The following is a 27,455-nucleotide window of genomic DNA, read 5'->3' as shown; positions in this document are numbered from 1 at the left end:
AACCAGAATCTAAATATTTCAAGTGGAATCTTAAATAATGTCTTTGTATTTTACCAAGAAAGAGGCAGCAATACAGAAATAGACACGGGCCAATTACACGAAGCTTGTTTTTTTTTTTAATCTGCATCACCACAAAAACACACAGTAACCCATTAATTAATATTCATGAGTCAAAATACATTATATTTGTAAAATTTACTTATGACTGATTACATCCTTATTCCATCTGACATTTGTAGTCATAAAATCACAACTTTATTAAAAAAATGTATACGTAATTTATCAAGTGCAACCGGGTTCAGTTTGTCCGTCATATTTGATAAACTCAAAAGTCTATGTATTGGTATTCTTTCACTGGTCCCCATTAAACTGTTATACTCCATTAAAGGGACACGGGTTGCGTAACGGCGTCTGACGTCACAGCAGTCATAAGACTTCAGTCGCGCGCCGCGGCCTTCAGTGCACGAGCAACAGACACGCGAGCGCGCAGCGATGGGGCTCAACGCGAGTAAAAGGAGTTTTATAAAACCCGGTTCGACTTGGATGTTCTGAATCACATCGGATCGATCACTATGGAGAGCTGAATGCGACAGATCGGTGATTGATTCGTAAAGGCAGCGAGATTTTGAAAGTTGATGCGGTTGTAAGGTCGTTTAATAACATTGTGGATGTGGTTGCTGTAAGTGACACCTCCAGACGTCATCAAGGGCCGTGGATCTGTTGTTAGTACTGAGTCTAACTAACGTTAACCGGGGGTGATGCTGTCCGTTCTCTCGTACGGTCGACTGGTGGCCCGGGCGGTCATCGGCGGACTCTCTCAAACCGACAGCCGGGACTACAGCCTGGTGTCCGCCAGCTTCGGCTTCGGGAAGGACTTTCGCAAGGGGATTTTGAAGAAAGGGATGTGTTATGGTGACGACGCGTGCTTTATAGCCCGACACAGATCTGCTGATGTGTTAGGTATGTAATCGCTAAAACCATTAAATCATCTTTGTGTTGTATGCAAAGATAATGTGCTTAAAAGAACTGGTTTAGGCAAGTATCATTGTGTTTAAATCGCTTCTGACGTCACAACTGTCGCACATCGGTGGGTTGTAGGTAACGTTACAACAGCAGGAGCCTTTGCAATGTGTATGTTTATATTTTAAAAATCAATTAATGAAATCAACTTAAATAACGCTTTAAATAACATTATTTAAGGCAATTTTAATGACATAATAGTAAACATTAAGTTTAATTGACTGCTTTAAAATATCTCCACTTAATTCGTTACTACGTATTTGAATATATTGGAAACGTGTGTTAATGCTTGTTGTAGCTTTACTACTGCATACAAAATGAATCCAGAATTGCTTCACCTGTCACCAAACAATTAAAGAGTATAAAATGAGTGGGAGCCGGTTTCTAATGTTTGGTGCTCCACGTGACTGGAGGGTATGAACTGTTATATCGCTAGCATCATTTTGCAGTGGTATAATATTTCACACCATTATTCCATAACCATATAGACCTGTTGGTAACCTCAACATTGCTTCTAACCCGAGAATGGCAACTTTTGGGGGTTAACAAGAGTGCAGATTAGTTAGTGTAACAGAAAATCCATTGTCTAGTTACAAGGAGGAAGTGCATCTGAAAAATGTGGGTGCAAAACAATAGATGAACACTGAAGGCCACAGACTTGGGTTTCATCTTGACAGTGTTTAACACTGAAAAGCAAATCTTTTACTTCATGCTTCTCTTGGGAATAAAATTATTTTTTACAAGGAAATAATGGCTCTAAGAGTTTATTAGTAGTCCTTCAAAGTTCAGTTTTAAGATGAAGCAGATTAGTCCTTGTACTGCACCAGTTTTCTGTCATTTAAGCCACTTATAAGGAGTATTCAAATGTCAGATGTTAGTAGACCTGCTAACATGTTTCTAAGACCTACTTGGACAGCTATACGTCAAAGTCAAATTAACCTGGGATCTAAATCCTCTTCTACATCTCAAACACATGAGCAGGGTTCTGCGATGGCCTAAGAAACGACAACCAAGACTTTTTCAAGCTTCAAGCCAGCAAATCTATCTCTGGAAATCCCAGTGCTTTTAAGGCGAGATCACAAGAGGATGGAGGTCGACGAGGGGACTGGCCTTGTATGGTCACGAACGAGGGTTCCTGCTCATTGTCAGATAGGAAGCTGGGAGGGCTTTGTAGGGAAAATTCCCTGTCTGTTGGACTGATTTGGAAATGCGTGCACATTACATCTTTGGGGTGTAGGCAGTAAACGTTTGCTTTCTTAATATTCAATCAAGACTGGTCTGCAAATCACTTTATTTACTTGAGCATAACTAGTGGTTGACAGATGTGGGGTTTTTAATGGTAAATGTGCACAAAATCGCAAATTAAAGTGAAATTAATACTCTTTTTTTTCATCATTAACTTAACTGTCACCGTCCCACAGGTGGGACATTTGCCTTTTTTTTTTTTTTACGGTAATATCTTGGTAAAAACGTTAAGTAATATTGACAAACTATATATCATTTGAAAGCTTACAATCTCTAGTTTCCATATTTGGTGACTGCTTTTCAAAATAAATTACAGAGGAGCCGTAATTTATCAATTTGCAACAAGAATATTTTCATACTCCTAAGGTGTGTTCAGACCTTTATTTTGAAATAGCAATAAACATGAAAAAGCATGAAAAAATGGTAGAAACCTCAGTTTGTTTTCATGCCAAGAGTTCAAAAGATAGCATCCATTCAATTATTTTAGGAAAAAATGTCTGATTTTTTTTTTTAAATATAAAGAAAAAAAGAATAAATTCACCATTTGTGGTGTGGCAGCGAGCTATAATGCACATACGTGTTCTTTGTATGTGTTTCTTAGAGGTTGAATTCATATCAAAATCTGCCAAACTTCCCATACTACTTCTGAATAGGATGTCTACTTCATAAATTGTATGAAAATTGTGGAAATAATGGTTTAGATCACCCAAAAACACATTTGGAAATGGAGGCGCCCTTATATGGGCAGTAATGGAGTCTGGTTGTGACCTAGTGAAAAAATTGGGTACTGCGCCCAAACAAAATCTTACTGAAAGCTCTTTTTTTTTTGAGATATCAATCAAAAATTTTAAACACAACTTGTTCAGATTTTTGGCTTTGATTTTTCTGCAGTTTTAGAGTCGCCCAAGTTTTGAAAATATATATTTAATGTAAAATATGAATAATATTTCTTTTTACATTGTACATTTCCATAAACTCAAACTTCTATACATTTTATTCTGTTTCACTTTCTTAATTTATTTAACTTCTACAAAAATCTGCCAAATGTCTTCTTTAAAACAAGACCAATCTTACGTCTATATTCCAAAGCATTCTTGAATTACAACCATTTAAGTTTGAAATGTGCATTTTCATGTCTATTCAAAAAAAGGGGGGTGACACTTAACAGGTTAAAACATGCAGGGGTGTCATCCAATTACAATAATCTCAAAATGGTCAACCGATAGCCAACATATTAGTCTATCACTAAACATAACCATTGTGCTTTATATAGCAGCTTAGAAATGCTATTACCCTACATTATTTAGTGGGAAATCCTGTGGTTGAGTTTATTGTCATCATTAGACAGTGTTCCGATACAGTTCATCTGCTTGTTAACCACTTTTTACTTTTAAAAGTCCATTTTCGCTTGTGGGTCAACAAGTTTTCCCATCAGATATGTTCACTTTACCTCCTGCTCACCTCTTCTTAATCCTACTTGATAATTCAGTTGGACCTTAGCTGATGAAAATATTACATCACAGTATGAATAATTTTATATTATGGTAACCCAATATAGTTATCCTTTGATGGAAACTGAACTCTGGTGTATTTATGTACACTACCGTTCAAAAGCTTGGGGTTGGTAAAATTTGTTTTTTTATTTTCTCATGCTCACCAAGGCTGCATATATTCGATTAAAAATACAGTAAAATCAATAATATTGGTATATAAATAATTATTTTTGGTTTTATTTATTCCTGTGATGCAAAGCTAAATGTTCAGCATCGTCACTCCAGTCTTCAGTGTCACATGATCCTTCAGAAATCATTTGAATATGCATATATGCGGAAGAAATATTTCTTATTAGCAATAGCAATGTTGAAAACAGTTTTGCTGCTTCATATTTTTGTGTTAACCATGATACACTTATTTTCAGGATTCTTTGATGAATAGAAAGTTAAAAAGAACAGCATATTTTGGAAATCAAAATCTTTGCAACATTATAAATGTCTTTACTGTCATTTTTGATCAATTTAGTGCATCCTTGCTGAATATAATTATGAATTTCTCTCTGTAGATGTAAAATAGCTGTACAGAAACACTACAGCAATTGGCAGTTGTGTTGTTGCTTGTTAAGCATTTATAAAATGCAGCTTTCTAATGGTATTGTCCCTCGTCGTGTTTCTGTTGTATCACCTATAGGTGTGGCTGATGGAGTGGGTGGCTGGCGGGACTATGGAGTCGACCCCTCTCAGTTCTCTGGGACGCTCATGAGGACGTGTGAGCGGCTCGTCAAAGAAGGGAGATTTGTGCCAAGCAACCCAGTGGGAATCCTCACCACCAGCTACTATGAGCTACTTCAGAACAAAGTACCGCTATTAGGTGAGCATATTCAGCTTTAGCTTATGGATTATGAAGTGAATTCATTTCACAAGTAGAAACAGAAGTGTGCAGTATGCTGTACAATGGAAGTCTCTCTTCACATGAAAGCGTTAAAATGAGAGCGCTGGAGAGAAAAAGCATTTGCATTGAACTGTCTTTTCAAATTTTCAGTTTTCAAATGAAAACTGTAGAGACATTAGATCATAATGTGTTTTGGAGGCTTCGACGTTATGCTCTGGCTTCAATTAAGGTGCGGTCGCTCAATTTTGTGTTCCGTTCACTTCCATTCATACGCTTCTGTAAACAGGAGAATTCGTCATGTTTTGCTACATACTCTAAAGATCAGTTTTTCTACAAAGTAACTTTAAGCATCAGACTAACATTCATAACCTAAGGTGTTCATGTGCGATGGCATGTTAACTATGCATGCACTGACATGTGAGACAGTACACACCGATATGCTATAAAACTGAGGACTGGATGTTCTGGGACAGTCAAGAGTAAAGTTTTATCTTTCCTGACTGGGGAACGAAATGTTTTTGGAAAGGGCCTTGGCTCATTTTTCTCAGGATAAGATCAAAGCCGTAACTAAAATGTAATGGAGTGAAATGAGTCACTTGTACAGTGTGCTGCCCTCAAAAACACACTGTGGGCTGGATGAGTCACGGACAGAGTATTGGCTCACAAGATTGGATTTTGTTTTTAAATCTGCTCAAAGCTAGTACAAGAAACACTGAAAATAGTGAAAATATTAATCATATTTAATTTATAATAAAAAAAATGTACTTGGAGACAAACATTTAAATTTGCAATGGCAGTTTTTATATCAACTTAATGTAATTGTTTCTACTCCAATTCATTGTTGAAATGTGAACATTAAAAAAAAAAAGTTTTCATGGCAGATTTATTCAGGCATAAATGTTAAATAATAAATGTCAAGTAATATAGAGCATATACACTCACCGGCCACTTTATTAGGTACCCCATGCTAGTAACGGGTTGGACCCCCTTTTGCCTTCAGAACTGCCTCAATTCTTAGTGGCATAGATTCAACAAGGTGCTGGAAGCATTCCTCAGGGAGTTTGGTCCATATTGACATGATGGCATCACACAGTTGCCGCAGATTTGTCGGCTGCACATCCATGATGCGAATCTCCCGTTCCACCACATCCCAAAGATGCTCTATTGGGTTGAGATCTGGTGACTGTGGAGGCCATTTTAGTACAGTGAACTCATTGTCATGTTCAAGAAACCAATTTGAAATGATTAGAGCTTTGTGACATGGTGGAAGTAGCCATCAGAGGAAGGGTACATGGTGGCCATAAAGGGATGGACATGGTCAGAAACAATGCTCAGGTAGGCCGTGGCATTTAAACGATGCCCAATTGGCACTAAGGGGCCTAAAGTGTGCCAGGAAAACATCCCCCACACCATTACACCACCACCACCAGCCTGCACAGTGGTAACAAGGCATGATGGTTCCATGTTCTCATTCTGTTTACGCCAAATTCTGACTCTAACATCTGAATGTCTCAACAGAAATCGAGACTCATCAGACCAGGCAACATTTTTCCAGTCTTCAACTGTTCAATTTTGGTGAGCTCTTGCAAATTGTAGCCTCTTTTTCCTATTTGTAGTGGAGATGAGTGGTACCCGGTGGAGTCTTCTGCTGTTGTAGCCCATCCGCCTCAAGGTTGTGCGTGTTGTGGCTTCACAAATGCTTTGCTGCATACCTCGGTTGTAACGAGTGGTTATTTCAGTCACTGTTGCCCTTCTATCAGCTCGAACCAGTCTGGCCATTCTCCTCTGACCTCTGGCATCAACAAGGCATTTCCGCCCACAGAACTGCCGCTCACTGGATGTTTTTTCTTTTTCGGACCATTCTCTGTAAACCCTAGAGATGGTTGTGCGTGAAAATCCCAGTAGATTAGCAGTTTCTGAAATACTCAGACCAGCCCTTCTGGCACCAACAATCATGCCACGTTCAAAGTCACTCAAATCACCTTTCTTCCCCATACTGATGCTCGGTTTGAACTGCAGGAGATTGTCTTGACCATGTCTACATGCCTAAATGCACTGAGTTGCCGCCATGTGATTGGCTGCTTAGAAATTAAGTGTTAACGAGCAGTTGGACAGGTGTACCTAATAAAGTGGCCGGTGAGTGTATTTAGCAAATTGCTCTTAAAAATATTTTATTAATAAAATATTTGTAATATTTTGCTATAGACACTGAATGGCTTTCCTGAGGAAAATGTAACATAACATATTGTTCTCGAGCTGTATTATTGAAGACTTTTTGCAGTTGAAACACGATTTGACCGTTCGCAAAAGCCACGCCCCCTAGTTATTGTTGCTACGCCCGTCAAACAAATGGTCAAACACGACCAGCGCCACAGATTGCCATGACGGGAAGAGGTGCGTCAGTGACCTTTTTTGGAGCAATACCTCCGCGATATCCTCCAGATCGAGGCAAAAGGGGTTACAGTATGCAGTGGAGGGATATATTCAAAATATAAAAATACGCAATGAAGGAGACACGACTACTATCGAGGCTAATAATGCTCTCAAGCTCTCAAACCGGTCTCAAGCGAAATCTGAGAAACCCCATGACCTGTAACGTTACCTCAAATGCAACCAGCACAGCCTTGAAGAAGATTCTATAAGCTGTTTCAGTGGCTAATTGTTTGTTTGTTTGCCTCAGATACAGGATTATTCATTCGCTTTAACAATCAGGTTGTTCATTACCACGGCAACTGCTTGCGTGTCATGCTAAATGCGATTTTCGTGTTAAAAAAGTAACTATACATAATAGACGGAAAGATGCAGATAACCATACATTATTTCTATTCGTTACGATATTGATATGAACTGATGTAGTCAAGTAAGCTTCATGCGTTCCCCGTTGCGAACCGTGCACTCCTCTAACGTTAGTCTAAACTGTAGTCTACAGGTGCTGCCTGCGCTAGTGACTGCTGCTCATTTCCCCCCGAAAATATCATGTTAACAACAACACTTAAGAAAACGTACTTCCTTTGTGGATCCTCTTGATCTGCTTTCTCCATGTGTCTTTGACTAATCTCAGTGTCTCAGTCTCACGCACGCTGCACGCGAGTTAACCATGTTCGACACATTTAACTGGGAGTGGGGCCGTCCACACTGTTTTTATCCATTGTAGGGACAACGACGTTGTGTTTTCGGCTTTTGAAACGGAAAGAACAGAACTCCTCCAGACAATCTCTCGGGGTATCTAGTGTCCGATTTACAAACGCCGTGGTCGCACCGCTTCACCATCTTGCTTGGAGTCAATGTTTGACGGACCTGCTCACATAGTAACGGTTGCTATGATGTGTGATTGGACAATAGCCGTTTTGGGGGAGGGGCCTGCGAACGGTCAAATTGAGCGATTGCATGAGTCATGATACATTTCAGTAAGTTGTACTGGTTCTTTCAACACTCCTTCTGGGGCCGGTTTCACAAAGCTATTTTAGACCGTTCTATAGTGTTAAACAAGTCTAAAATTTGCTCATATAAAAGTCTAATGCAAGTTAGACTGTTTTACAAAAACAAAGACTGACTTAATTTAGACCAAAAAAATTAGACGCCTTCCCACCAGGCTAACTTAGGTCTAAGACTCTGTTACCTTGGCAACCAGCAGTAACGATCAGTTACATTACAAACAGCCAAAAGCAATGGGAAAATGGCCCTTTCCAAATTAAACATTTCTTCTTGTTACTACATTCTCCGCTAAATTTCCCAAGTAAAATGTTCTTGTAAGTGTTATACTCCTCCAACAAACACATATTTTCCGCTGGGGTAAACTGCACTGAGCGGATGAATGCGCTTACTCGATCTGCCATGTTTTGAAAACTGTCTTATTTTACCCAGAATGCATTGCAGTGTAGTCCTACTTAAGATAGTCAGAGTCTTGAGTGCTTTGTGCAACAGTCTGATTTAGATGTCTATCTGAAGTCTGACTATCTACTCTATCTAAGCCACAGTCAAAGTCTATCTTTGTGAAACCGGCCCCTGTGTTCATTCATGCTTATTTCATACAATGACTAGTAGTGAAGGGGAAGAGATGATCGGGTCACGTGCCGCTTGAACTCAGGCACTACAGCGATCTGTCACACCACATTTAAAGAGTATCAAAACCACATTTATTCTTTGAATTTCCTTAGAAAATAGACGATTTGAAAGCTGAGACTTTTTCATAAGCAAAGAGCTTATTGCGATTTAATGGATGTTTTTATACAAATAATGTTTTGTTCATGCATTAACTGAAAACAGCATGGACAAAGATATCGGTTCATCAAAATGAAGATTAATTCGATTTTAGGCAGAATGTTTTTAATAAAATTTTGGTGCTTGAATAAAATTGTTATGCTTTAAATGACCTATCATGTAACTGATTAAGCATCTTTCTCTACTTTAGGAAGCAGTACAGCGTGTATCGTGGTACTAGACAGGCAGAGTCACCGGCTACACACGGCTAACCTAGGAGACTCTGGCTTTCTGGTGGTTCGAGGTGGAGAGGTGGTGCACCGGTCTGATGAACAGCAGCATTACTTCAACACCCCTTTCCAGCTCTCGATCGCCCCTCCTGAGGCAGAGGGCTCCGTTCTCAGCGACAGGTGAGACCCTCACTCCTCTAGCTTTCTGATTATGCAACAGCATCGTGTCCCCAACCTAGACGCAAGCGAGACATAATCCCCTGGCTGTCAGTATGAGAGCATGATTAGGTCCTCACTCTGAGAGCCTGGTTATTAACTCGATTGGATAATCAGTTCCTCCCGGAGAGATATGCGTCACTCTGTGTGAACACTACAGCGTCTACTCTACTGTCTAGGATACGTAATGATCTCTCTATTCTCCTATTTCAGATTAGAACGGCTTTATTTGTCAAAAAACAAAATTTGATAATTGTGCACCAAGCTTAATCTATCCTAAAAAATGCTATTTTTTGCATTATCTAGATTTATTCTCAAGCTTTTTAAGACCTCATGTTAAGGCTGTTTTAATTATTTGCTCATTAATAATATAATTTGATATTCATAATTCAGGGTTTGCATCACGCTTTGGTTCACAGGGCTATGTTGACTGATTGCTGAAAGCACTGAAAAACAAACGTCTCTTTTGTTATTTCAGCAAATTGAAAACAATGCAATTTGCATGACTGCAAAGATTACATCACTAAATTCAAAATTCAGCTCCTGGTTTAGACTTTAAAGTGCCCCTATTATGCTTTTTCGAATATTACATTACATGTTTGTGAATGTTTAAAGGGATACTCCACTTTTTTTTGGAAATAGGCTCATTTTACAACTCCCCCAGAGTTAAACTGTTGAGTTTTACCGTTTTTGGTAAAAAACGGTAATGATATGACGCAGCGCCTGAAAATAGTTCCGTTGTGTTGACGGAAGGTAGCCTATTTTCAGGCGCTGCGTCATATCATTACGCCTGCTGCACTCATGGTACGGCAGTGAAGTTTCTTGATTATTACGCAGGAATGAGAGTATAGTTCCTAGCCATATCAGCCTAGAAAATCGCAACTTTACATTTTCCGTCGGTCTTAGTGCACGATGTAACTACAGAAGAGTCAAGTTTTAAATAGGAAAAATATCGAAACTCTTTGGTAATTTTTTTTTAGAAATGCTAATGGTCTTGTCCACTTCAATGATGTATGCTAAGCTATGCTAAAAGTGGTACCGCCAGAACCGGAGATCGGCTGAATGGATTCAAAAACGGTAAAACTCAACAGTTTAACTCTGGGGGAGTTGTAAAATGAGCCTATTTCCAAAAAAAGTGGAGTATCCCTTTAAGGTCTGCAAAGTCTCAAGGCTCAAAGTCCACGATAAATGGATATATCGTCTCCCAAAAGAATCGATTCTGAACTGCCTGAAACGAGTCGTCAGCAATTCCAGTCTTTATTCCTGCACGAACATACATAGGTTTGTAAACAAATTTGCATAATGCCAGCCTATGGTATTCATTGGCTGCCCGCAAACATCTATTTTGACTCGCCCTCAAACTGTAGTTGTAGCCGAGGCTGGAAGAGTTCGGTTCATGTGGTCGACATGTCAAGAAAACGCTGTAAAAAGCAAATCTACTTTTGCATGCACTTCCAAAGGATTAGACTCGCGCTCGAATCGATACGGTAAAACTGATGCCACCATTAATGTGTGAATCACAGTGTATACAAGCGCTGAGGAAGAGCTGAAACTTAGCTTCGTCTTCAGACTTTGAGAAATGAGGTGATGTGCTAAGGATATTATCAGAAAATGAAAGTGTTTTTTGACCTTGGATGCATGTAAACCTATTGTCTAGCCATTTCAGTCATATCCGACTCTCTTGGTGATTCTCTATGGGCCATCTCTCGCCATACGCAATACACTGTCAGTTAATTTTCTTTGCGATGATTTTTTTCAGAGTAGGTCCCCAGGTCTTTCTCCAACCCTCCCCATTATATGACTTGGGACCCCCACTCTGTCTAGTAAACATGGCCCTAAGTCAGTGATATGGGCTGTGTCCGAAATCTCCACTCAAACCACTACTCCCTAACCCCTATGTAGGGGGTAGGGAGTAGAGCACTATATAGTGAGCTCACCAGCATAATAGAAACACCACTTTCGGACACTACTCGATTGTCTCTCTGCGCCGTCGCACTATTTAAACACGCCATCATCTGTCAGCTGGTGCCGAGCCAGCTCTGGGCTAAATCGTTTTTTTTAAATATATAAATACATTACATTATATTGAGCTTATATCTCCAAAATTGTAAAATTAAAAGTCATTTCTGGCCGTTTCTGTTATAATGCGTTACTCCACACATGATTATAACTTATAAACATAAATAAAATTAATACACATATTTCATATATTTTCATTTTCGCGCCACACCGTTTTCTCTTGCCTGTCGACATTAGGGAAAAAAAAACAGATCTACGTTATCAAATATCTTGCTCATAATACTCTTAATAAAACAGCTTTTAGACTCTGTGGAGATGCCACTCAATATTTATCTTTTTTGTTTGTTTGTTCTCGTGATTCAGAAGATTTTGCGGATTAGCAAAAGAAACAGGATTTCTAGACACAGAAAACGACGTGCTGTTCTTGCTACGCTAGCTAGCGAGACGTCGACAAATTGTAAGTTAAAGATGAAGATGATGCTGATAGGTCTTTTACGATCAGCGCAATGCATGATGGTATGTGAGGCTTGGGTTAGTGACCATCGGTTGTACACTACTTTTCAAAATGCATTCTGGGATACATTGAGTGGACTATATAGGGTATAATAATCATCACTATACATTCGGACAGCACTACAAAATGGCGAGCTCACTATATAGTCCACTATATAGTGAGTAGTGGGAGATTTCGGACACAGCCTTACAGTGAATTTATCACGGTTAAGCGGTGGTGTTGGGCTGTTTCTGCTCTGAGCTACATCCAGTTAATTTTAATCTTTCCAGACACATGACTTGGCTGCCAAGGTAATGGAGACGACCTTAGCATGGCGTCAGTAAACCCATACATTAGCTGGTTTCTCTTTGACGGATGAGCTAGTAGAAGTAGTTCTCTGAGGCCAGATATTCTTCAGTTTGCAGGTCTAAATCTTTAATACTGTTCCATAAAAAAAAAAAAATAAAAAAAAAAACGTTTCCACTTCTTAATTCTCTGAATTTTTTATTCAAACCAAGTATCATGTTTAAACCGCGTGACCCGGGGCACGGCGCAGACGGAGGGAATGACAGCCAGTGTATTCGTATCAGTGGGCATAATGCCTGCGACTGACTTCCTGGAACAGAACACGACACTTCACAGCTGATCTGTATGTTCTGCGTGCTTTATACTGTAATGAGGATCAAGCTAAAAGCTTCTTAGACTGAAACTGCTTTTATTCTTTTCAACTGTGCTTCTAAATATGGTCCGCAAACAGCAATGCTTACTGTATATTATAGCTAAAAACACAGAATGTGCATTTAGTTGGTTTTGATGGATTGTTGAGGTGACCTAAAGACATTGAGATACATTGTGAGAAGTGAATATTTAATTTCTTTCAAATATGTCAACCTTCAGAATGGGAATATCAAATTTCACAACTAAACTATTGAGTTTACTTGCATTCAAAGTAACAATTTTGTGTCCTCTTGTGTCCCACAGCCCTGATGCTGCTGATAGCTCATCCTTCGATGTCCAGTTGGGAGACATTATACTCACAGCTACAGATGGTCTCTTTGACAACATGCCAGACTACATGATTTTACATGAACTTAAAAAACTCAAGGTACCGGAACATCTACGTACAACACTTCACTCTGTCGATTTTTCTGTCTTCCAGTGACACTAATACGAATTGTGTGCTCTGCTTTCAGAATACCAACTATGAAAGCATCCAGCAAACAGCCAAAAGTATTGCTGAACAGGCCCATGTTTTAGCATACGACCCCAATTACATGTCTCCTTTTGCACAGTTTGCCTGCGATAATGGCTTAAATGTCAGAGGTGAGATATACTCTTTTAAAAATGACTAAATTGTTATTTAATTTCTTTTGATCAAGCTACAACTTTTCCTTTTCCTGATTTAGTTTCACTTTACAATTTTCTGAGATAATGGTCATGCTAACGTGTATACACTTGCTCTGAAATCAATTACAATTCTTTATTTAAATTTATGCATTTAAAAAAGGTGGACATTTTACCAGTTCAATACACTATAAAATTTGAACTTGTCACAATTATGTTTGGTTCACTTCAGGGTTATTATTGTTACCTAAAACAAAAACCATTTGTTACTTAAAATAAAACATAAAAAAATATATTTCAGCTAGTTGCCAAAGCAACATTTTTCTTTTTAATTTAGTTTACTACAGAAATAAAAATTAACTGTATATACATATTAAGAAACAAAAACACTTTCACAATTTCTAAAACTTTAAAATGAAAATGGAAAATACAAAAATAAAATATAGCTGCGAGCAGCGATTACGGGCCCAAGCCGGTGCCACCGCAACCCCGGTGCCTTTAGTTACCTAAAGGCACCGGGGTGGCGGTGCCGCCGGCTTTGGCCCTTCATCGCTGCTCGCAGCTATATTTATATATATATATATATATATATATATATATATATATATATATATATATATATAAAAAGCCGGTGGCACCGCCACCCCGGTGCCTTTAGGGTTATTGTGCACAACGTGACACAAAATATCAAAATATCTGCTCGCTATCTGCCGAACGGCTTTGGTAGTTCCGCTTCAGCACTGATGATGTTGTAGAAATAGTGCGCTCTGGTTGGTCTGGATTATTCGGGATTTTTTATTTTATACAGAAATAAGTTATTTATAATTCAGATGAGAATAAAGTTAGTGTTGATTAAAATGAAGGAAAACAAATAGGCTATATTAATCTGAAATATAGCACATTCATTTTAAATTTATTTAGGTTAAATTACCAAGCATACAATCTTAATTTAATTTAAAGCAAACAATACATTTAAAATATATGGGTTGTATGCACATTTTGTAATAAAAAAAGATATATATCCAAAAAGACAAGGCCTTAAAGGGTTAAACTCTTGTCACTGTAACAGACACAATCTCTCTCTCTCTCTCTCACACACACACACACACACACACACACACACACGTCAAGTCACTTACATTTTAGATGCAATATTGAATAAGCAGAAAAATCGGATTTTCTGCTCTGAAAATATAAATAAGCATAAAAATTTAATAAGCACTTTGAATATTCTAAACAGAATAAGCACTAGTCGCTAATGAATAAGTACTAGTACTTAATGGAATAGATACTAGTATCTAAAAAATAAGTACTAGTAGCATGAAAATAGAGACTAGTAGGTTAAAATGATTAAATGTTAAAACGGCTTGCCATATTGGCTCAGAGAGAGAGAGAGAGAGAGAAAATGACCTTTTAGATACTAGTACCTATTAATAGATACTAGTATTTATTCAATAAATACTAGTACTAAGTCATTAGATACTAGTACCTATTAAATAGATACCAGTACTTATTCATTAGCTACTAATACGTATTCAAAAGAATATCTAAAGAATAAGCACTAGTATCTAAAGAATAGGCACTAGTGTTAGGTAATGTTAGGTTGACTATTTTATCATTATATATTATTAAGGCTATAATGAACAGGCTGCGATGTCAAGATTGCAATGATGCAATATGTGTGTGTGTGTGTGTGTGTGTGTGTGTGTGTGTGTGTGTGTGTGTGTGTGTGTGTGTGTGTGTGTGTGTGTGTGTGTGTGTGTGTGTGTGTGTGTGTGTGTGTGTGTGTGTGTGTGTGTGTGTGTGTGTGTGTGTGTGTGTGTGTGTGTGTGTGTGTGTGTGTGTGTGTGTGTGTGTGTGTGTGTGTGAGATTGAACATTGTTACACATAAAAACATACTCTGTCATTTTGTTCATAGAGGACATCATTCAAACTGCAAATTGTTTACTTATATGTGTGTACAGTCGCAATAAAACACAACAAAGTGCTTTTGTCAAACTGTAAACTCCTGTCAAACTGTAACCTACAACTGTCACCCAACTAAAATCACACGCACACACTGTCTAAAAGCAAAACATATTTATCCAACCTCATTTAAAAACAGTCTGTGGGAGCCATCTTTTGGACATTCACCATATCGCATTGATTTTCATTTATTGTCTTCGGAGCCCTAATCTGTTTATTTTTCAATTACACATTCTACATTGATTAAGAAAGAAAGTTCAAATGTGTTTTTATTTTATACAGGAATAAATTATTTATAATTCAGATGAACATACAATCTTAATTTAATTTAAAGCAAACAATACATTTAAAATATATGGGTTGTATGCATATTTTGGAATTTAAAAAAAATATATATATCCAAAAAGACAAGGCCTTAAACTTGAACAAGGGTTAAACTCTTGTCGCTGTAAGAGACACAAATGATTCAGCATTTTGAACGAATCGATTTACTCAAAGAGTCAATGACCAATCCATAAACATCCACTGTCTCATTCATGCAAGCCTATGTAAACAAAAAAAACACAGCCACTGTCCAAAGTGGCAATTATATGATAACGGACACAGCAATGCATCATGTTAAGGTCATCATGTTTGTAGCATGATCCAGGGGATTAAAACGTACAAAATATATTTCAGGCCTAGTGGAGTTGGTAACTAATAATAGTAGATGTGTAAAGTTGCATAAAATGGAAATACTCACTAATGCAAGAAAAAACTACCTCAAAAAACTGTTATCTGTGTTGTTGTTCAGTCACTCCAGTTGGAATTTTCACCCCAAAATGGCGGTCGCGCTACCGAAGCGGTTAGCTGTTACCAAAAAAGCATCAGAGCTTCGCCTCTTGTTCTTCTATACTCTTTGGTGACACTAAAAAGTATGTGGCTGCACTGGCATTCATAACGGTGCGCGTCCGACAAGCGAGCAAAACAGAGCGAACTTTTTTTCATTTCTACTTCCATAGAAATTCATTCGAGCGCACTGCGAGCGCCACCACTATAAATATCCGTGCGGACGTCCTTACTTTACTTTCACTTTTAACTTAGCGATTTAAAAGCCCCCCGGCGGTGTTACACGTCAAATAACCGGTGAGAAAATGTTCTCGGAGTCACATAGGCTACCTAATATATTTAAATACAATAGGCCTACCTGATTTTGAACACAAGAGGGCAGTATAGCCCTATGTATTACTTGATATATTTATTTTTTGACTGAATAGTGAATCCTGGCTGTTTTTAAACTTTTACATTATTCTTAAATTGAAAACAAGAATAAAATGGGTTTAGTTCTGTTATTTCTATAATTGTATCTAGAAATAAATGGTGTATAATAAAATTTTTAAAAGATATGAGGCTTTTAGTGTTTATTTTTTTTGACATAGCAAAACAATTTGAGATATTCAATAGATATTCACAATTATGCTTCTTTAATGTATTTTCATCATGTTAAAAAAGTTTGGTGGGAATAGAATAAACCACTTAAGAGGAGTGGGTAAAAATGTAGAGGCTGGTTTTGCAAAACATTCACATTCAGACCAAAATCCCACTTCCTTTTGGGCTGGCTTAAAGTTGTTTGGCCCGATGAGATCTATATACCGAGTTTCATAATATTACATGCAAGTGTGTTTGATTTATGGACCAAATTTTCAGACCAAGTTTATGGACCAAGTTAATTTAATTAATAAACTAATTATATAAAACTATTTTCAATGCACTACAATTAATTTGGTTATATGCCTTTACTTATTAATAAAACCTATTTAAAAAATACAAGGCGTAAGCCATTTATTTTCCTTTTTAATGCAGGCAAAACCACACAGCAGTGAAATGGTTAATCTAGCCCCCCTCCCCCTCCCCCTCCCCCTCCCCACACTCACAGACACACACACACACAGAGACGTAGGCTCAGAGAGAGACACATAAAATGACAATTTTCAAACCAAAATATCTAACTTCCTGTTGGTCGTAGCTAATTACGGTAAATTAGAAAGTTGTCCGGCTCGAAGAGTACAATATACATATCGAGTTTTGTTACTGTAGATAAAACTAACCCCCCCACTTTTGTCAAAAGCATTTAGAAAGTGACACACTTCCTGCTGCCAGTTGGTGGCGCTATAACTTTGACTCACAATAGTTACATCCATCTGATTGGCCTCTTACCACGAACACACTGCTGAAGTTTCATTAAGATCAGTTAATGTATGCAGAAGTTATAACACTTCGTGTTTCTCTTTTCTCGCCATAAATTCGTTTCCTCGCCACGGCCAAACCGTTCGAGATATCAAAAATCCGTCCGCAATTTAGCATCTTCAATGTGTTGACCTCAAGCTGACCGAGTTTGGCGGTAAACGGATGCAATCTCTAGGAAAAGTACTTCAAATTCCTGAGCAAGCGTTCTCCAAACAACCCATAATAGCCGACTTCCTGTTGGGCTGGCGTAAAACTTGACCGAGGGTAGGTTGTTCGGCCCGATGAGATCTGTATGTGTATTGAGTTTCAGATTAATTCATGCAAGCGTGTTTGATCTATGGACCAAGTTTTGGGGACCCCGTTCAAGGGGGCGCTGTTGAGCCCCCTTGCCACGCCCGGATACCAGCTTCAGCCCGGGCCTGATGGCTGTGGGCGCTGACCTGTGTGCAAAGTTTCAAGAGTTTTCAAGCACGTTAAGGGCCCCAAAAGCCCCTGAAACCTTGAACACCATTAAAATAATAGTCAAATTCCTCAAACCCCCACACACAGAGACAGAGGGAGAGGGAGGGGGAAAATTCTCCTGAAAATCACATTCAAACCAAAATATCTGACTTCGTGTTGTTCGGAGCTAATGACTGTCAATTAGAAAGTTGTCCGGCTCGAGGAGACGAATATCCATACCGATTTTTGTTACTGTAGGTAAAACTAATACCCCATTTTTGACTAAAGGTGGCGCTACTGAGCCCCTCACCACGCCCGTTTCTGAAACTTTGCACGTGTCTACTAGCTAATAAATGAGATGTGTCTGTCGAGTTTCATGCAATTTCAAGCATGCTAAGAGTCTCAAAAGCATCAAAAAAGAATATTAAAGTTTGATGCGTTGCCATGGCAACATTATCTTAGATATTAAACAATCCTTTCACAGGTCTACATCTGCCGTGTTTTTACATTATACAGATGAAGTTTGAAGCAAATCGAGTAAAAATAAGAGGGTGATTTCAAAGCATTTTGAAAGTGACACACTTCCTGCTGCCAGTTGGTGGCGCTATAACTTTGACTCACAATAGTCACATCCATGTGATCGGTCTCTTACAGCGAACAGACTGCTGAAGTTTCATCGAGATCAGTCAATGTATGCAGAAGTTATAACACACTTCCTGTTTCTTGTTTCTCGCCATAAATTCGTTTCCTCGCCACGGCCAAAGCGTTCGAGATATCAAAAATCCCCTGGCAATTTTTCATCCTCAGTGTCTTGACTTCATGCTGACCGAGTTTCGTGCCGTGTGTTTGAATTCTCTAGGAGGAGTATTTCGAATTCCTGAGCATGGGTTTTCCAAACAACCCTAAATAGCCGACATCCTGTCGGGCTGGGGTAAAAAATCAGAGCATGAAGTATATATGAACCGATGAGATCTATATGTGTACCGAGTTTCATATTATTCCATGCAAGCGTGTTTGATTTATGGACCAAGTTTTCGGACCGCGTTCCAGGGGGCGCTGTCGAGCCCCCCTGCCACGCCCGGGTACCAGCTTCAGCCCGGCCCTGATGGCCGCGGGTTCTGACCCGTGTGCAAAGTTTCAAGAGTTTTTGAGCACGTTAAGGGCCCCAAAAGGGCCCAAAAGGTAGTAAAATAATAATAAATATAGCTGCGAGCAGCGATTACGGGCCCAAGCCGGTGGCACCGCAACCCCGGTGCCTTTAGTTACCTAAAGGCACCGGAGTGGCGGTGCCGCCGGCTTTGGCCCTTCATCGCTGCTCGCAGCTATATTTATATATATATATATATATAAACAAGCCGGTGGCACCGCCACCCCGGTGCCTTTATATATATATATATATATATATATATAAACAAGCCGGTGGCACCGCCACCCCGGTGCCTTTAGGGTTACTGTGCATGACGGGCAATATCGTAACTCCGCTTTGACCTTTGAGATGTGTGCTGTAAAGCTTGCATTGGTGTGGGCTCTGCAAAAGTGTGCATTGAGGGCACATATCAACCACAAAGTATGCGTGAGCAACCTTCTGAAACCTAAAATGAAAAATGAGACACCCTACGGTCTCATGGACATAATGGACACATGAAATAAGTACACAAGTTTGAAAGTTATATGAAGTGTGGTGTGGGCTCTGCAAAAGTGTGCATTGAGGGCACATATCATATGCGTGAGCAACCTTCTGAAACCTAAAATGAAAAATGAGACACCCTACGGTCTCATGGACTTAATGGACACATGAAATAAGTTATGAAAGTTAAATCAATTGTGCCAAGACAGAATATTACTTGCCTGATCTGATTAGAAAAAAAGTTGTGTGTGTGTGTGTGTGTGTGTGTGTGTGTGTGTGTGTGTGTGTGTGTGTGTGTGTGTGTGTGTGTGTGTGTGTGTGTGTGTGTGTGTGTGTGTGTGTGTGTGTGTGTGTGTGTGTGTGTGTGTGTGTGTGTGTGTGTGTGTGTGAAACGTGATTGAACAATGTAGACATAAAAACATACTCCGTCCTTTTGTCCATACAGGACATTATTCAAACTGTAAAGTGTTTACTTATATTTGTGAACAATCGCAATAAAACACAACATTGTGCTTTTGTCAAACTGTAAACTACAACTGTCACCCAACCAAAATCTCTTTTTTATTTTATACAGAAATAAATAATCTATCATTCAGATGAGAATAAAGTTAGTGTTAGTTCAAATTTTAAGGAAAACTCTGAAATATAGCACATTCATTTAAAATTCATTCAGGTTCAATTACCAAACATACAAATCTTAATGTAATTTAAAGAAAACAATACATTTAAAATATATGGGTTGTATGCCTATTTTTTTTATATAAAAAGATATATATCCAAAAAGACAAGGCCTAAACAATACATTTAAAATATATGGGTTGTATGCCTATTTTTTTTATATAAAAAGATATATATCCAAAAAGACAAGGCCTAAACTTTAACAAGGGTTAAACAATCACTGTAACAGACACAATCATACACACACACACACACACACACACACACACAGACACAGACACAGACACACACACAAGTCAAATCACTTACATTTTATATGCAATATTGACTTTTTTCTGTTTCAGCACCCGCTTATTAAGACGGTCGCCTGGCGACACCTAGTGACGGATTAGTGTTATTTGATTATACACTCAAAATATTCCACAACAAATCCTTTAAATTTAATGATATTCAGAACAGAACACGAATAAAAAAATAACTATAATAAAGCCAAAACGAAATAATTTAAAACAAAAGTAAAAGTAAGTGGTGTTAGGCTCACGTAAATCTCTCTTTAGAATCTAAATTTTGCAACATTTGCGATGTATTTGGATGCTAAACTATTCTTTATTACAGGCTTTGTACTTCACTCACGTTCCAATATCGACGGAAAAAATCATCCTCTTCACTTGTGCAAAAATGTGCTTGGAAAAATCACAGTGGAGCGGTGCTTACTGTGAATGATACAAATTGTACTACTGACTATTTCAACATAGCAGTGTAATTTGTATATGTTAGGTTGAATGTTTTATTATTGTGTGTGTGTGTGTGTGTGTGTGTTTGTGTGTGTGTGTGTCAGTGTGTGTGTGGGGGTCTGGGTGGCTCAGCGCGATTGAACAGTGAAACATACTCCGTCATTTTCTTCATACAGGACATCATTCAAACGTCAAAGTGTTTACTTATATTTGTGTACACTCGCAATAAAACACAACATTGTGTTTTTGTTAAATAAATTAAAGTAATACGTCCCCCGAAATGGCGCTAATTTTAAAATGAAACTAAAATGCTCACGGCTGCACGGGCATTCATAACTCTGCGCGCCCACGGTGAGGGACGAGCAGAACAGAGCGAACGTTGTTTAGTTCATTCCTACTTCCATAGGAATTAATTGAAAAAGCTCACTCTACTCTGCACCATTATTAATGAATTGTGCAGACGTCCTTATTTTACTTTCGCTTTTTACCTGATTTTGAACACAAGAGGGCAGTATAACACTATGTATGATTTGGAAAAAAAAATTTTTTGACTAAACAACCATTCTGGCTGTTTTTAAACTTAAACATTATTCTCTAATTGCTCTCACCATGCCCGTTTCTGAAACTCTGCACATGTCTACTGTCTAATAAATGTGATGTGTCTGTCGTGTTTCATGCAATTTCAAGTATGTTAAGAGTCTCAAAAGCATCAACAAAGAATAATAAAGTTTGATGCGTTGCCACGGCAACAGTATCTAAGATATCAATAATCCTTTCTCAGGTCTACATCTGCCGTGTGTCTACATTATACACATAAAGTTTGAAGCAAATTGGGTAAAAATAAGAGGGTGATTTCAAAGCCTTTAGGAAGTGACACACTTCCTGCTGCCAGTTGGTGGCGCTATAACTTTGACTCACAATAGTCACATCCATGTGATCGGGCTCTTACAGCGAACACACTGCTGAAGTTTCATCAAGATCAGTTAATGTATGCAGAAGTTATAACACACTTCCTGTTTCCTTTATTCGCCATAAATTCGTTTCCTCGCCACGACCAAACCGTTCGAGATATCAAAAATCCCCTGGCAACTTTTCATCCTCAATGTCTTGACTTCATGCTGACCGAGTTTCGTGGCGATTGGTTGAATTCTCTAGGAGGAGTATATCGAATTCCAGGGGCATACGCTTCCAAACAAACCATAATAGCCGACTTCCTGTTGGGCTGGGGTAAAAAGTAAAAGTACAAAGGATATATGAATCGATGAGATCTATATGTGTACCGAGTTTCATATTATTACATTCAAGCGTGTTTGATTTATGGACCAAGTTTTCGGACCCCGTTCCAGGGGGCACTGTCGAGCCCCCCTGCCACGCCCGGGTACCAGCTTCAGCCCGGCCCTGATGGCCACGGGTTCTCTCAAAGAGCCCCCCCCCCCCCCCCCCTCCCCTCCCCTCCCCTCCCCACACAGACACACACACACACACACACACACACAAACAGAATGGCAGGGGGACAAGAAATCCATTCAAACTACAATATCTGACTTTCTGTTGCTCTGAGCTAATGACTTTAAATTAGAAAGTCGATTGGCTTGATGAGAAAAATATGCGTGGCAAGTTTTGTAACTGTAGGTAAAACGAGCAAAGTTATAACACACTTTATGTGTCCTTTTTTAGTCATAAAATTAATTTCCTCGCCACGGCCAAACCGTTCGAGATATCAAAAATCCCTCCGGAATTTAGCATCATCAATGTCTTGACGTCATGCTGACCGAGTTTGCTTGAAATCCGATCAATTCCCAAGGAGAATTAAATAGAATTTCAGGGGTATGCGTTTCCAAACAAACCATGATAGCCGGCTTCCTGTTGGGATGTCGTAAAACTTAGAGCACGAAAGTTGTTCAACCCAATGAGATCTATAAGTGTACCGAGTTTCATATTATTACATGCAAGTGTCTTTGATTTATGGACAAGTGTTCGAATCCCAGTCCAGGGGGCGCTGTCGGTCCGCCCTGCCACGCCCGGGTACCAGCTTCAGTCCGGCCCTGATGGCCACGGGTTCTGACCCGTGTGCAAAGTTTCAAGAGTTTTAGAGGATGTTAAGGGCCCCAAAAGCCCCCGAAACCTTGATCAACAATAATTAAAAGCTTTGTCACTCAAACAGACACATCCCCCTCCCCCCACAGACACAGATGTATGCAGAGAGAGGGAGAGAGGGACAGAGATTACTCCAAAACATCCCATTCAAACCAAAATATCTGACTTCCTGTTGTTCGGAACCAAAATCTGTAAATTAGAAAGTTGTCCGGCTTGATCTGAACAAAATGCCTACCGAGTTTTAAGATTGCAGGTAAAACTATGAAACTAACCCTCTCACTTTTGTCAAAAGGTGGCGCTACTGAGTCCCTGCACCACGCCCGTTCCTGAAACTTTGCACATGTCTACTGGCTAATATATGTGACATGTCTGTCGAGTTTCATGCAATTTCAAGCATGCTAAGAGTCTCAAAAGCATCAAAAAAGAATTTTAAAGTTTGATGTGTTGCCACGGCAACAGTATCAAAGATATCAAGAATCCATTCACAGGTCTACATCTGGCGTATGTTTACATTATACAGCTGAAGTTTGAAGCAAATTGGGTTAAAATAAGAGGGTGATTTCGAAGCATTTTGAAAGTGACACACTTCCTGCTGCCAGTTGGTGGCGCTATAACTTTGACTCACAATAGTCACATCCATGTGATCGGACTCTTACAGCGAACACACTGCTGAAGTTTCATCAAGATCAGTTAATGTATGCAGAAGTTATAACACACTTCCTGTTTCACGTTTCTCGCCATAATTTCGTTTCCTCGCCACGGCCAAACCGTTCGAGATATCAAAAATCCCCTCGCAATTTTTCATCCTCAATGTCTTGACTTCATGCTGACCGAGTTTCGTGGCATTTCTTTGAATTCTCTAGGAGAAGTACTTTAAATTCCATTGCATGCGTTTTACAAACAACCCTAAATAGCCGACTTCCTGTTGGGCTGGGGTAAAAAGTAAGAGCATGAAGTATATATGAACCGATGAGATCTATATGTGTACCGAGTTTCATATTCTTACATACAAGCGTGTTTGATTTATGGACCAAGTTTTCGGACCCCGTTCCAGGGGGCGCTGTCGAGCCCCCCTGCCACGCCCGGGTACCATCTTCACCCCGACCCTGATGGCCGCGGGTTCTGACCCGCGTGCAAAGTTTCAAGAGTTTTCGTGCACGTTAAGAGCCCCAAAAGTGCCCGAATAGTCGTAAGAAAAATAAGAGGAGAAAAAAAAAAAAAAAAAAAAAATAATCCTAAGGAAAACAATAGGGCCTTCGCCTTTTCAAGGCTTGGGCCCTAAAAACTCAAAATATATAAACTATAATGGCATATCAATGATAATAAAATAACACTTCAATTTGGTTATTTTCGTATTATTCATAATTATTTTCAAAATTGTGACGACACAAATGTCTGAAGCAGAAAATGCACTCATAAAAAACAGCATACTTTAAATGCTTAAAATCTGCTTTGGATAAATGCAAAAATATACTGTTATTATTAAAGTTTATTAAAAAGTAGTATTATACAGTTATTAAAAAAATAACTGGTCAGATAGTTGATGCATGATCATTGTTAGTTGGATTTTTCCACTAAAAATAGGTCAAGAATTGCATTTTGAATGAGAAATGGATGCAAAATAAATTGGGTAATAATATGGTCATCTTTTTAATCCCTAATCAGTGCATTAAATTTATTATCAGGTAACACTTTACAATAAGGTTCCATTTGTTAACATGAACTAACATTTAAAAAGTACTTCTAAAGCATTTATTAATCTTGGTTAATGTCCATTATAACATTTACTAAAACATTATTAAAATCAAAAGTTGCATCTGTTGATATTATTTAATGGACTTGTGCTAACATGAGCTAACAATGAACCATTGTATTTGTATAAACTAAAATTTAACAAATATTCAAAATAGTGTAACAAATGTATTGCTCATTTTTAGCAAACTAACATTGACTAATGAGACCTTTTTGTAAAGTGTTACCCGTTATCAGATTGATGCATTTTTATTTTCCTAACTGGCATGTATTCAGTGGCACATGTGAACATTGTAGATGTCGAGTGTTGACATTTGCCTGACAATATTCCCTCTTTCTCTTCTTTCCAAAGGAGGGAAGCCAGATGACATCACTGTTCTGCTGTCAATTGTAGCGGAGTACACAGACTAATGTTAGCAAGAGCTGCAAAATGCTTCTCTTGTTGTCTTCCTCTCAGTCACTGGACTGGCAGCTGTTTCCTGCTGGCAGGATTGAGGGCTGTTTGAGTTTGTTTCTGGCTGGGACTTGAAGCCCACATCTGTTCCCTGGGTTCTTCAACCTTACTAGACTGTACTTCTAATGATGTCGCCTGCAGGCTCAAGTAAAAGATCACCTTGATATGGACTGCTAAAGCCGAGTTGTGCTTTGCAAACACTTTTCTAGTACGTCTGAAAGAATCACCAGTGTTTCTGCCGTCCAGTGATGAATGAGTAGGTGGTAATGATGTGGTTGAGAGTGGAGGGTTTAGAAGGTAAGAATGAGGGAAAAGCAAAGCAGAAAGAAATAATTTGATTAGGGACAAGCGTCAAAAAAAAGAAAGTTTCCGTATGGTAGATGGTAGCGATGTGCCATGGGATTCTTTGACTTTGCAAAAGCCTAAGGGAGATGCCCTCAAGTTACATGAGTCTTGAGCTGGCACGTTTTGCCTGTTTACTTTCTATTTTAAAAGGTACCCGATCTGTATCCTCTGGACAGACGTCAGCTGAGATGTGAGGTTATTAAGCATCAGTGACCACTACAAACTCTTCACTAGCAAATGGACAGTTTGTCGTCAGTGTCGTTGCGTAACTTTACGAGACTAGATTATGACGCTTAACCTCATCAAAATACTGTCATAGTTAATGATCAACAATAGAAATGCCTTTCTTCTGAGATCTTAACTGATGAAAGACACTTTTCTCAAGACAAGTTATCATTACATAAAATAAAAGAGTAGGACGGGTGTAAGCAATTCAAAGTACAGGGCAAATCACAGTTCTTGGGGAGACAGAAACATTTCACTTCCTATTTATTAATTTTAAACCGTATTACTCCACTGTTGAGTTTTTTTTTTTAAATCAGACTGCAAGGGATTGTGGGATGTGTTGAGAGGGGAAAAAACAGTCCCACTTAAACCACTTTTAAGAGGTTCACATGCATGTGGCGTGTATGTGAGAGGAACGTTTACGATCTGTAGATATTTGGAAAACTGGCTGTATATTTATGTATGACATGTATGCATTTGGAAAGTGTAGTTATTACACATCAGATGTATGTGAGAATATATTTGATAATTGTGTGGATTCTGTAAAAAAACTTTTTTTTTGTCAAATTAAATTTTAAAATATCCCTTGAGGTGTTTACGCACAAAGCTAATGCTAGCATCTGTGAATGCTTTCAGTGGGTATGTTATGATCACATGATCTAATAAAGTTATATTTTTATAACTTCTGTAGGTCGCTGTTTTTCATTTCCCATGAAGCATTGCAGTTATATCGTATAATTAACTAGGTGTCCCTGCAATATACACATTTATATATATTACACAGTAAACTTTACAACAAAATAGTATATATATGTACTTTTGAAAATTGGAGAAAAATACAACTTCATTTACTTAACGTCTTAATATAATCACAAATATGTTTTTGCTTCAAAGCAAAGTTTGTAATGTGACTCATATCAGAGCTGGGTGTTTTTTACGTTTGTCATTTTAGCTTTATTTGTAGTCGTAGTATACCGTAGTATTTGTAGGTATTGCGGTGTGACGGAGGACCAATTGTGTGACAAATATTTAAAAAGCAAATACTGCATGTAATCTCTCATTTAATATGAGCTATTCATAAAAGCAGCATGTATAATAATTATACAAGGATATAATAGTCTTAGATGAAGCATAGCATGTTACACTGCGGGAGACCGGTGTCGTCTTCCCACACAAACAGCGATACTCGTTTCAGCTATGGAGCTATTCTAATCACACAAGACATTTGCACCCTGATGAATTAACTGGATTACATCATCGGATGAGTCTTCAAGGCCACCTGCAGAAAGTAGCTGTCACTTTTCTCTTGATCTAGTTCTGTAGTGATTTTAAGTTTGTTGAAGCAGAAGTGTCTAATTTTATTGAATGTTCAATTAGTCAGCTACATGTGAACCATTGGTAGATTGTCTTCCTGGGGCCGGTTTCACAAAGATAGACTTTGACATAGTCAGACTTCACATAGACATCTAAATCAGACCGTTGCACAAAGCACTTAAGACTCTGACTATCTTAAGTAGGACTACACTGCAATGCATTCTGGGTAAAATAAGACACTTTTCAAAACAAAAAACATGGCGGATCGAGTAAGCGCATTCATCCGCTCAGTGCAGTTTACCCCAGCGGGAAATATGTGTTTGTTGGAGGAGTATAACAGTTACAAGGACATTTTACTTGGGAAATTTAGCGGAGAATGTAGTAACAAGAAGAAATGTTTCGTTTGGAAAGGGCCATTTTCCCTTTGCTTTTGGCTGTTTGTAAT

The 27,455-nt window shown here is 38.6% G+C and overlaps 2 protein-coding genes across 2 annotated transcripts in view; both read left to right on the top strand.

Moving 5' to 3' along the window:
- The first annotated feature begins 443 nt into the window (after window positions 1–443).
- On the top strand, window positions 444–25,434 carry pptc7a (protein phosphatase targeting COQ7 a). The gene is made up of 6 exons (XM_056259364.1): window positions 444–960; window positions 4,450–4,629; window positions 9,062–9,260; window positions 12,790–12,913; window positions 13,002–13,131; window positions 25,025–25,434. The coding sequence occupies exons 1-6, from the start codon at window positions 759–761 to the stop codon at window positions 25,081–25,083; spliced, it is 894 nt and encodes a 297-aa protein (XP_056115339.1). The 5' UTR covers window positions 444–758; the 3' UTR covers window positions 25,084–25,434.
- The window catches only part of ufd1l (ubiquitin recognition factor in ER associated degradation 1), a 188,206-nt gene continuing 172,179 nt past the window's right edge, over window positions 11,429–27,455 (top strand). The window contains exon 1 of the mRNA XM_056259363.1: window positions 11,429–11,439. The gene's annotated coding sequence lies outside the window, so the exon portion shown is untranslated. The remainder of the gene's footprint in view (window positions 11,440–27,455) is intronic.

The sequence above is a fragment of the Rhinichthys klamathensis genome, unplaced genomic scaffold (assembly GCF_029890125.1).
Source record: "Rhinichthys klamathensis goyatoka isolate OS25496 unplaced genomic scaffold, OSU_Roscu_1.1 h1tg000167l_1, whole genome shotgun sequence".
Taxonomy (NCBI): domain Eukaryota; kingdom Metazoa; phylum Chordata; class Actinopteri; order Cypriniformes; family Leuciscidae; genus Rhinichthys; species Rhinichthys klamathensis.
The sequence above is the reverse complement of the archived record's forward strand: the minus strand, read 5'-3'. Positions and strand labels throughout refer to the sequence as shown.